This window comes from Trichosurus vulpecula, chromosome 1, assembly GCF_011100635.1.
Source record: "Trichosurus vulpecula isolate mTriVul1 chromosome 1, mTriVul1.pri, whole genome shotgun sequence".
In the NCBI taxonomy this organism is placed as follows: domain Eukaryota; kingdom Metazoa; phylum Chordata; class Mammalia; order Diprotodontia; family Phalangeridae; genus Trichosurus; species Trichosurus vulpecula.
The window spans coordinates 343269837-343282325 of record NC_050573.1 but is presented as its reverse complement, the minus strand read 5'-3'; the positions used below and the strand labels follow the sequence as shown (position 1 = coordinate 343282325).

The 12489-nt window shown below is 36.1% G+C and overlaps 1 protein-coding gene across 1 annotated transcript in view; it reads right to left on the bottom strand.

The window, feature by feature from the left end:
* CTNND2 (catenin delta 2) overlaps positions 1 to 9315 on the bottom strand; it is a 339842-nt gene extending 330527 nt beyond the window's left edge. The window contains exon 1 of the mRNA XM_036745439.1: positions 9127 to 9315. Within this exon, the coding sequence (XP_036601334.1) occupies positions 9127 to 9315 (189 nt within the window). The remainder of the gene's footprint in view (positions 1 to 9126) is intronic.
* Between the last annotated feature and the right edge of the window lie 3174 nt (positions 9316 to 12489).

Sequence of the window (12489 nt, the reverse complement as noted above, 5' to 3'; positions counted from 1 at the left end):
TTTGAGGAAGTATCAGCAGGAGGTGGGCAGCTCTGTTGTTCAGTCTTCCTCGACTTGTGACCCCATTTAAGGTTTTCTTGACAGAGATACTGGAGTTGTTTCTTATTTCTTTCTCCAGCTTGTTTTACAGATGAGGACACTGAGACAAACAAGATTAAGTGACTTACCCAGGGTCACACAGCTAGTGAGGGTCCAAGGCCAGATTTGAGCTCAGAAAGATGAGTCTTCCTGTATCCAGGCCCAGTGTTCTATCCACTGAGTCACCTAGCTGCCCAGGGAGCAGCTCCACTCCTCTGGAATAGTACATATGAATGTCTGTATTTGGGGAGGTATTGGAAGGGAGGGAGGCAGAACTAAGGGAGGTATGGAGAATAGGAGAAGGAAGCATTGCTGCCCTGCTTACTTATGGGAAGAGGACATTGTCATGACATCCCTCCCACTACAAATTTAAAACATTTCTATTTCCTATGAAACAGGGTGCTATGTCCTCAGAAGAGAAGCCATTTTAGAGAGGTATTGTATATACCCTACAATAGAGTAGAAGAACAACATACAACAAACAACAGACTGAGAGAAGCCACTGAGGAAGATAGAGAGGTATATTAAAGGTAAAAGGTAAAAGGTTGGAGTAGGCAAATGTTCAACTCCTATAATGGGAAATTCTACACTAGACATAAATGATAATTTACCTATAGTGAATAGTATCCAATAATGGAAATAGCTACAGAATCTCTTTGCCTGGAGATGTGGAATGGTATTATCACTAGTTAATTTCTTAAAGAGGAGGAAGAGGTGAAGGGGAGGAAGAGGAAGAAGAGGAAGAAAAGGGAGGAAAAGAAGAAGTAGGAAGAGAAGGAGAAGTAGAAAGAGGAGGAGGAGAAAGAGAAGGAGAAGATGACAAAGAAGAAGAAAACAATGAAGGAGAAGGAGAAGAAGAAAGCTTGAAAGGTGGGGACAAGGAAGGTGCACTCCAGGCATTCAGTATGACTTGTGGGAATGCATCGAAGTAGAAGATGCCATGATGAATCTGGAGAATGGCTAGTATTTCAATTTCGATGGAAAGTACTATAAGTGAAGGGGCTCAATATGAAAGAAGGCCATTGAGATAGGTTGGGAACTGTTTGAGGAGCGCCTTAAATGTCAGGTTGAGGAATTTGCATTTATTCCAGAGACAATGGGGAATCACTAAAGCTTTGGAACAGGGGAATGACAGTCCAATCTATAGTTCTGTAGGATGATTTTGGCAGCAATGTGGAGGATTTATTAGAAAAGAGGAGGACAGGCTTGAGGCAGGGAGACCAATTAGGAGGAAATTAAATAGCTCTGAAGAGGGCTTGAAGTAATGTGGGGAAGTGGAGAGAACTGGAAGGTGCCTAGTGATGTTGTCCAGGTAGACCAGACTCCTTGACCCATAGTTTATTGAATCTTGGGTATATCTGAGGATGGCTTATGACTAGGGGGAGGGTGTGGTACAGAGAAAACAGGGAGGAGGTAGTAGGTCTCAAGCTGAAGGATTGGTGGTAACAGGGAATCTGGGGAGCTCTTTGGATCTGGTCAGGGAGAGGGAAAGAGAAAGGGAAAAATGAAAGATGAGGCCAAAGATCCAACCTCTTCTTAATTACTAAAAACACTGGCCTTCATCATTGATACCTCCACCTTCCTGTCACTTTCAGCATCAGAATTAAAAAATATCCTTATCACAAGTTCAGAAAGTAATCTTTAAGCTGCCTGTTCTCTCAAGCAAATGTTCCATAGCACCTTCTCTCTGGGCAGCTGCATCATTATACCTCTTGAACAGACACTTGGTAACAGCATAACTTCTAGATGCCACCTCTCATCCAACCTCTCTCCAACCATGCTGCCCCTCCCGTAATCAGCACTGCTTACTTAGCACCAAGACCAAAGAGCATTTTTCCATTTCTTTCTATCTTTCTGGACCTCCCAACTGTGACATTGCTGAGAAGGGTCTGTCACATACAATCTTGAATATGACAATTTGCTTGCCATTCGCCTCTTACCTTCCTGACTAAAATCCTAAAATATCCCCTTAGGGATTTTTTCTTGACTCCATTTACTCTGTGACTGTCGTATTAAAACCAAACCAAACCAAACCAAACCTCCCCTTGATTGTTGGTTTATCTTCTTGATTCCTGAGCTGCTAACTTTGAAGTTCTTTAACTTTGAAGTCTGCAATGAAAAAACACTTTGGAAAGTGAGGGTGAGAAATAAATGAAGCTTTATCTTACTATAATAAATAGTATCTATCTAAAACTAAGAACCAATATTACCTGTAATGAGGATAAACTAGGGGTCTTTCCAGGAAGATCAGAGGTAAAGTAAGCATGTCTATTATCACTATTATTAATCAACATGATACTATCATGCTAAGTGAGCAAAACAAGAAAAAGATATTGAGCAAATAAACATAGGCAAAAAAGAAACAAAATTAACACTTTTTTCAGATAATAAGGTAGTTTATTTGGAGAACCCTAGAGTCAACTAAAGCAAACTAATTGCAACTAATTGAAACATTTAACAACTTCAGCAAAGATATAGCATATAAAATCAACCTCCACAAAACATAAGAATTTCTGTGTTACCAACAAAATCCATCAGGAAAAGATAGAAAGAGAAGTTCCATTTAAAATAACTACGTATAGTATGAAATACTTGGAAGTCTATCTGAAAAGACAAACACAGGAATTGTATGAAAACAGGTACAACTCTCCACACAAAATCAGATCTAAATATGTAAAGAAATTTTAATAGCTCATGAGTATATGGAGCTGACATAATAAAAATGACATTACTAAATTCATTTGCATATTCAGTTCGATACCAATCAAACTACCAAAAAATTAGAGAGCTAGAACAAAAATAAAATTCATCTGGAGAAACAAAAGCTCATGAATATCAAGGGAATAAATGAAAAAAGAAACTGGAAAAGAAGGGGGCTTAACAGTTCCATACCTCCAACAATATTACAAATCCATACTTGCCAAACAAATTTATACTGAGCAGAGAGGTAAATCAATAGAACAGATCAGGTATATAGAGGAGCAAATAAGAATAGTAGCCTAGTGTTTGATAAAGACAAAGACTGCAGCTATGGGGCAAGAACTCACTATTCAAGAGAAACTCTTGGGAACAGTGGAGAGCAATCTGACAGAAATTATGTGTAGACCAACATCACACATTGTAAACCAAGATAAAGCTCCAAATGAGTATAAAGATTAAATATAAAGGGTAACATCATAAAAATATTAAAGAATCATGGAAGAAATTATCTGTCAGGTCTATAGACAAGAAAAGAATTCATGACCAAATAAAAGAGGGAGGTTTACAGGAATTAAAATGGACAACTTTGATTACACAAAATTTAAAAGTTTATGCACAATCAAAATCGATTTTGTTTAAATGAGAAGCAGGAAATCTTTCCAGCAAGTTTTTCTGATGAAGGTCTCATTACTAAGACACATAGGGAACTGATTCAAATTTGCACAATAAGAACCATTCCCCAACTGCTAAATGATCAAAGGATGTGAATAGGTATTTTTTCAGAGGAAGAGGCTATCAGTAGTCACATGAAAAAATACTCCAAATTGCTAAAAATCAAAGAAATGCAAATTAAAACAACTGTTATAAAGTACCTCATACACATCATATGGGCTAAGCTGACAAAAACGGCAAATGGCAAATGCTGAGACTACGGGAAAACAGATATATTAATCTACCTAGTTCATGGAACTCTTAACTGGTCCAGCCATTTTGAAAGGTACTTTGGAACTAAGCTTCAAAAGGTATTAAACTATACATACTCTTTGATACAGTAATACTTCTACTAGGTCTACATCCCAAAGAAATCAAAGGAAGATGAAAAGATTCCTTATGCACAAAAATATTTTTATCAGCTATTTTCATGGTGGCAAAGCATTGGAAACTGAGAGAATGTCTACCAATTGAGGAAGAGATGAACAAGTTCTGGTATACGAATATGACAAAATGCTATAATGCTGTAAGAAATGATGAAGAGGATGGTTTCAGAGAAATCTGGAAAGACTCGTATGAACTGATGTGAAGTGAAGTGAGCAGAACCAGGAGAACAATCTATACAGTAACAACAATATTGTAATGACAAACAACTATGAAAAACTTAGGAACTCTGATCAACACTATGACCAACTACAATTCTACCAGATCCACCAGATATAGAAGTGATGAACTCAGAGTGTAGACACACACATGCATACATACATATGCATATATGCACACATGTATATATATGTACATATATATATACTCATACACAAAAATGTATAGATGTATATGTATGTGTGTGTGTTAAATATGGCCAAAGAAGAAATTTGTTTGCTTAATTATGTGTGTTAGTGACAATTTTTGCTTTTCTTGTTTTCTCAATGAATGGGAGGTAGGAAGGAAAAAATATGAACCTGAAAATGAAATAAAATTGAATAAAAAAAGAAAATGAGGGTGAGCATACTTTTAAGCTAGAGAAAGAATCCAATTTTCCTTCTGCCACAGTGACAGAAAAATATTGAAGATTATATAAAAACACAGCATTTAGAATACTACATTATGCATAACTCTGTAGGAAAGCAATTAAAAAAATCTTTGAATTCAGCTCTAGAATCTGATTTAGTCTATAATTCTATGATGAATGTAAAAGTTTGTTCCACCAAACTTTTTGAGCTAATAGGAAAAGAGAGATAAAAACAAAACCCAGTTTGTATGTGTGTGTGTATGAGTATATTTTTGTATTGCATGTATATGGTTTTCAAGGTATTTGGGAAGAGAAAGAATAAGAATTTAATGGAATAAAAAGTTCAGTTCAGAATTGGGATGAGTTCTGAAATGGGCTTTAAATGCAATAATTCTTTTTTATTTCATATCTCCATCCTATTATAGAAAATGAAGGTTATTTGGGGTTTGAGAGTTGAAGCTAATTTTCCACATAACAAGATGTAGTTATCAGGATCCAAATCTTTGAAGCTTTTTCTATCTTTCTGGATGATGGCTGCCTATCATGTTTTATTATGGCAAAACGGAATTAATATATGAGATGGCAAAATTCCATCACTTTCACCTACTGGCTTTCCACAAGAAATTTAGATTTTTTTAAAAAAGAGATTATATATTAAAATAGATTATATATTAAAATAGATTGTATTTCTATTGAAAAGGAGAGATTGAGACCATTAAAAATGGAAGGACTTAAAAATGTGTTACCTTTATTATTTCAATAATATAGTGAAAGTAACTGTAGGCCTACACATAAAAGACCTGGAATTGAGTCTTAGAGTCAGCCTCTTTATAACTGGATGACTTCCATGAAGCAATTTAACCTACATGAGCCTGCTTCTTCATCTGTAACATACATCAATATATACCTCACCTTTACAGGTTGTTGTGAGAGTCAAATCAGATCATGCATAAAAATTGCCTTGTAACTACAGTTCTCTATCAGTTAATTTATTGATCTAATCTCATGTGCTATACTGATACCCATGAAATATGAAAAGAACCAGAGGAAGGCCTCTTGTATTTAGATAGAAAGTCCTCAGATCATTTACAAAAAGAAATGGACAAGAAGGTATAGACAGGTTGCAGTCTGTAATGGAAAGAGTACTCCCAAGCATGAGATCATGGGTAGAAGAACGTTCAACATTTTAATTGAGGATGTATTGTACAAGCACATAGGATCACAAATCTAGTGTTAGAATTTGCCTCAGAGAACATTTAGCCCAAGCATTAAAGGTGGCATATGAACCCATATCCCCTGACTCTAGTGTGTTCTTTCCACAAGGCCTCCACTGAAGTGCCAATCCAACACTTGAGAAGGCATCGTATTGGGTTACAGTGTGTGCAAGTATATCTGGCCAACAGGAGTAAAAATAACACAACAAAACAAATATCCTCAAACCTGGAATCTATTAGTGCTTATTTATGTAATATCAAAATTCAATGTGACATTCTTAAGATTGCATTTTAAGGAATAACAGCAAGAATGAAAAGATAGCTATGAAAACTAAATAATGAGCCATATATTATATATGTGTGTATATGTGTATAAAACTTCCATCAAGTAATTCAACCCTTAAATTATATATGTATATATGCATATGTATAATATATGACTGAGTAGTTGATGTCTGTATGCATATACATATGTAGTCCCAAAAGTATAGTTTTAAGCTTTGATAACTTCAGAAGTATAAACGCTACGAAATTACAGAAACAACAACTAAGAGGTAAATTCTTTAAAATGTTAAACTATTGATATGTTTCAACATAATTACCACTCCTGGCAATTTTTGAACTTTGTAAAACTTTCATCAGCTACTGTGCAGTGATTGAAAGGACTGCATTTGTAATTCTAGCCTTAAGATCGTTCAAAGAATGAACTTTTGATGCATACATGGCTGAAAGAAAAAGTCTACAATAAGACTTTGGGGACTCCTTGTTCTTCAATACTTCTTTTGGTTAAGAAAAGTCAAAAAAAATTTTTTTGAACAAAAATAGGTCTTAAAAGGGTACCGACTAATATTTTCCCAGGAATTTGTTATTATTTGATTAGTAATACAGGTAAGCTCTTTCTAGATGTGAGGCATAGATAAAGCTTACCTACATCCTCTCCAAAAATTACTCCATTAGGATGATGTTAGGCCTGATGATTTATAGAAATGAATTTGCAACTTTGAATATAGAAGCACTGGTATCATTTTGAAAGTAATACTATCTTTCCTGGCTCCAATGTAGGAAAACCAAATGTCAAAAGTACTTTAGTAAGGCATAAGAAAAATATGATTTAAGATATCCTAAGTATAGAAGAATTAATTCTGTCTGAGGCTCAATGGCTTATCCATTGTGTGAACAAACAAAGTCAATACCTCTAATGAAATGTAGACGGAGAGACTAAATCAATTCAATAAGATGTGACAGATAGACTAGCATGCTGAATAAATCTAGAAAGAATAATGCTTAGGAAATTTGTATTTGGACAATGGGTAATTACAAAAATCAATACCTATGTATGAAAACATGACAGGCAACCATCAGTCTCAAAGGGAGAACAAATTGCTAAGGGCTTGGACTCTGAGAACCTAACTGTAAGTGATGTAAGCTGTGTTTCTACATAATAGTTCTGTGTCCAATACCTACCAGAGGCCTGCCTTTCTACAAGAAACTGAATTATTCAGTTAGTACATTATTCATGTCATTTACTTCCTCTTCTTTGTAATGCTTTCTCTAATTCCACTGCTCATTAGCACTTCCTTCTGATTTTTGTTAATAGAGAGATTAGAGTGTACCCTCCCCCTTGCATTTCCTCTCCCAAATCATCCAGAAAGTACTGCCTGTCTCAAGTCCTGGGAGTGTTGGGAAGCTGGCCATCTAGACCAGAGGGCTACCATCAATAGGACATATTATCCAGGATGAGTATTATTTCCTAATCCTTGTGTGCTGTAGCATCTCCGTTTCAGATATGATTCCTCTAAGAAGCAGGCATCACCTAAAGGATAACAGTAGGTAATCAACTCTGGATTCACCCTCTACAAAAGGTGGGTTCAAGGGCTGCCTCTGATACAACAGGCAATCCTCTTAATGTTTCAGTGCCAAAGGCAACACTGAAAGGCTCTCAGTTAGAAGGGGATTCTTTGAACAAATCAAATCACATCTGGCTCACAAAAATAAAATAAAATAAGATAAAATGATGCAATTTTGACCTTTAAAGGAAGCTAAAAATTGTCTTTATTCCACAAATCAAATTTCACATAATGCCATAATCTAAATGATTACAGTAAATATTTTATCTGTCCCTTTAATGCCAATGGTTATAATGTTCCCACCAATGAACTCAGGATGTAAAAGGAAATAGAACCCTTTAAAATAGGGCTAAATCATCCTTTTCTTAGTATTTTAGGTTATTGAGAGATTTGGAGATAGAGATTTTGTTTTTGTATTAAGAAATTGGTCTGAAATGGGCAATATTCTACTATCCTGTACAGAGAATATGTCTTACCTAACATGAATTAGTATAGACTAAATGCTTTTGCAGGCTAAATGGAACAGAGACAGCAAAAAGATGAAAAGAAGCAAGATTACATACAATCTAGTGCTTGTTAGCAAAAATCTATAATAGACTGTAATTATATCTTCATTCCAAAAATAATTTGGACTTATGCTCAAAACAGCTTATGTGCTGTAGAATTAAGAATCTTTCTAAAATGGAGAGAAAATATTTTGTCTACCCATCTTTTTGTTTGCAGAAGTCTTGCCATTTGCAAAGAGTGTTAGCAGAGCCAATTTTCAAATATACTGTTGCTTATTAGACATATTGCCAAAGAACAACTGGTCAGTTTGAAATGGTTTATATTATAGTTACAAAAAAGATTCCTTTGGACATCTTTTCAAAGGTACTTATCTAGAGTACAGACAGGTGAGTGATTACTCCCAGTTCCTATTCTTCTTGGACCAAAAATGCTCATGGGAAGTGGAAGGAGAAGGGGAAGAGGAAGGAAACATGCACTTATTAAGTAACTACTATGTTTCAGGTACTGTTCTAGGTGCTTTACAAATATCTCATTTGATCCTTACAGCAATTCTGTGAAGTAAGGCTAATACTATCTCCACTTTACAGTTGAGGAAACTGAAGCAGACAGAGATTAAGTGACTTGTCCAAGGTCACACATCTGAGTGTCTAAGGAAGTGTCTGAGGAAGAATTTGAACTCATGTCATCCTAACTCAAGACCAAGTACTCTAGCCACTGTACCACCTAGCTGCCTCAGTTTCCTAAGAAGTAGGGGTTGAGGTGAAAAGTGTGATAACATTTAGTAATTAAAATCTGATTTGTCAAATTGAACATATTTATTGTTACTCTTATTTATATTGATTTTCTTAGTAAACTATGCAAAAGGAAAAAAAAATTCACAATCAAGTGGGATAGCAGGGTATAAATACAGGCAAATCTTCACTTTAAAACACCCTTAAAATGTGAACCTTAGTAATTTAAATTAATGAAGTGTCATCTTAACTATCCCCTTTACAATGAATATAAATAATCCAAAGTAGATATTAATCTGAAAGGAAAAAAATCCAGTCAATCTTACCTCTGCTTTAATCTTATTGTCTCCAAAACAGAGATGTTGCAAATAGGCTGCAGCATTCGACTGCACAGAAGGGAATTGATGCTGAAGCATCTGGATCACTTCAGGAAGTTCAGGGTCTCTCCATCCAAATTCTCTGCATATAAAGGAACAGGAAGGCATCAGCAGCAGGTCTGACAGTGCTGTTGGCATGAGGTCAACTCCATTAAGACATTTACTTAAAAGCTTGACATGTTATCAGTTATTTTTGCTGTCTAAATGATTATACTGATTCCCCTAGGGTATTTCCAAAATGTTTTGCTTGAGTGACTTGTCTTGAAAATAGTTCTACGTATTTTTAAATGTACTTTCTGAAATCAACAGAATCTGAGGGTCAAAAGGCAAACGACACATAAACCAAAGTGAACCATGACATCCATTAAACTCAACCTTGACAGTTGTTTATAGGTGGTATTTAATTGTAAATAAATTAGCTCAATAAACTAAACACAGCTATCATACTTGCAACTCATCTTTGGAAATTTCATCAAATTAAGAAAAAAAGTAATTAAAAGAACAAAGATTAGAAATATTAAAAACATTTAGAGTAATTTTCTTTTCAATAGGCTCACAGGGATGAAGACTTCTTTCTGATTCCTCCCCACCATTGGGCGAACAAAGCATATAACAATCTCCATTATAGATAGCAGATATCAATAGAAAGGCAACCATGGCATAAAGTTCATTGGGTCTGGGTTTAAGCAACAACTCTATCCTTTACAGGTTTTATGCCATTACATAAATCACTTGACCTCAGCCTCACTTTACCTGTATGTAAAAAAGAGGAAAATCATACCCTTAATACCTTTTTCATCAAGTAGTCATACTGGATGAAATAATGCATTTTTTTCAAAATAATGCAAATGAAATAATGCATTTTTTTTGAAGCACTATACCAACACAACATGTTTTTATTTTTGTGATTTAAAGATAAACACTGGTTCAGTCTACTGAAAGGACCACTCTTTAGATCCTTTAACTTTCCCCCCTTTTCCACATAGAACTATTTAATATCAATTGTTTCTGTTTTGGCCAGAACCCCTGAGGTTCTTTCCCTCCCAGGTTGATTTTTTTTTGATTAAAGAGGCCATTCTCTGCCTCATTTCTTACTAAGCCTTAATCACTGAATGGGCTTGTCTCAGTCAAACTGAGACCTGTTAAAGACCGAGCCTGAAAAAGTCAAGGTCCTCACTGCATCTTGAGCCATCTCCAGTCATCCTGATCTATATCTGGCCCCTGGACCAGATGGCTCCTGAGGAGAAAGTGACCTCCCTCACTTAAATCCAATTCACTTGCATGTGTAACAACAATGCTGCTTGCAGCTACTGTGGATGTAATGGCCAATAACACCAGCACACAGGAGGGCTGCTGGCACAGGTTCTTTGATCTGCTTTTCTGAGGAAAGCAACTTTAAGGGGTTTACAATCTCACTTTAATTAAAAATACATACATCATTAACTTAGTTCAGGGGAAAAATTCAGCACCCTGAACTTCAGAGAAAACACAAACAGAAATTATAAGTAGAAATTATATAAACGGAGCAAATAATACAAACCAGCAGACAGGGCTTCTACCTGTCTATCCATAGCAATACATATATAGTTACCAGAGAGAGAAGCACCAACATCTGGGTTTTCAAAGCCAGGGGGCTCCTTAATAGTTACCCAGAGTCTCGTGTGGCCAAATCACATGAACACTCTTCCAATGAATGAGCCCCAAAGCAAAAATGCTAACCTCAGAATATATGTATACTTCTTCAGGGTCAGCCCACAGGGGGCATCACAACCATGTGACTCAAACTCATGTGGCTTTCTTGTGACTTAAGCAGGTCATCAAAGACTCTTGATTCAATCAAAGACTTGATTCAAACTAAGGCAAGACTCAACCAAAGGCATTTGATTGCTTTACTGCTGAGAAGCACTCCAAAAGAAAAAACAGCAAAAAGTCCCACTTTGCTTGCCATTACAGTGTGTCATGGCATTACTTCCTTGATGTCATGGTTGTCTTCAAGAATGAAGGACAAACTCCAAAGTCTAAGCCACTTAGTTGCTTAAATTCATTACATCACTTACTTCCTCAGGGACTTTCAAAGGCTCCCCCTTACATTTTGGTTAAAGTTCAAATGTGTCTTCTCCAACAATCTAACTCTTACCCACCATTCAAGAAACAAATAATTTTTCAAATCCCCCTTGAAGGTTTCCCTGACCAGTCCTTCTCACAATAATCTGTACTTGTTTATAAATATCAACCTATCCTTAAAAACTTCTAAACTTTCCCTTTAAATGATAGGTTTTTTAAAAGCCTTTACACAAAGGAAGTTTTTTTTAATATCTACAATTTAACCCCCTATTCATTTGCTCTATCCTTAATAACATTTTTTTACAATTCTCATTTCCCTTAACCTTGTTACTACATTTGATACCCCTGACCTTTCCATCTTCTCCTTTGGTGTCTGGGACATTGCACCATATTATCTCTACCTACCGCCTCCTTCCTCCTCTAGCTCCTCTTCTCTCTAAATTCCTGACTGGGGCTGCTGGTGCCCACAGCTCTGGCCTTCCCTCAACCCTGTGCTCTTCTTATACTTTCCTGCCTTTATGGAGTTCCTCTCCTTCCATGGCTTCAATCTGGGGAAAGCAAAACTAATACTTCCTACTCCTCAGGACTGTTTCAGGGAAAGTGCTTCGCAAACACCAAAGTGCTTTTAAACTGAGTTGTTGACTGTACCTGTTATTGCTTTTATGTGAACAGCAGGAATCTGTATCTGCAGTTCTCCTCTTCTGGGACCCATTTCTGGATCTTTAATGCTTTCTATTAGTCTTGTATACGTCTCACATTTACATGCCTAAGGACAAGTTTCCCCTCCTAACTCTCTCTATAGATCAATGATGCCTGAAACCAGGGTCACGTTTGATTTCTTTTTGCCTTTCCTGCCCGCCCCACCAACTGCACCTCAATATTGAATCAGTTTCTAAGTCTTATTTTTTCTTCTTTCAATATATACTAATTAATATTATCACTAATAATAATAACCAATATTTACATAGTGCTTATGTGTGCCAGGCATCATGCTAACTGCCTTTATTGTTTAATTTGATCCTCACAACAACCTTAGGAAGAGGCGCTATTATTATCCTCCTTTTCCAAAGCAAACTTAGGCAAACAGGAGTTAAGTGACTTGCCCATGGTCACCCAGCTATTAAGTGTCTGAAGCCAGATATAATAACAGCTAACATTTACATAGTGCTTGCTGTGTCCTAAGCACTGTGCTAAAGTGCGTTACAGTTTTTAATCTCATTTTATCCTCACAACAACACTTGGAGGTGG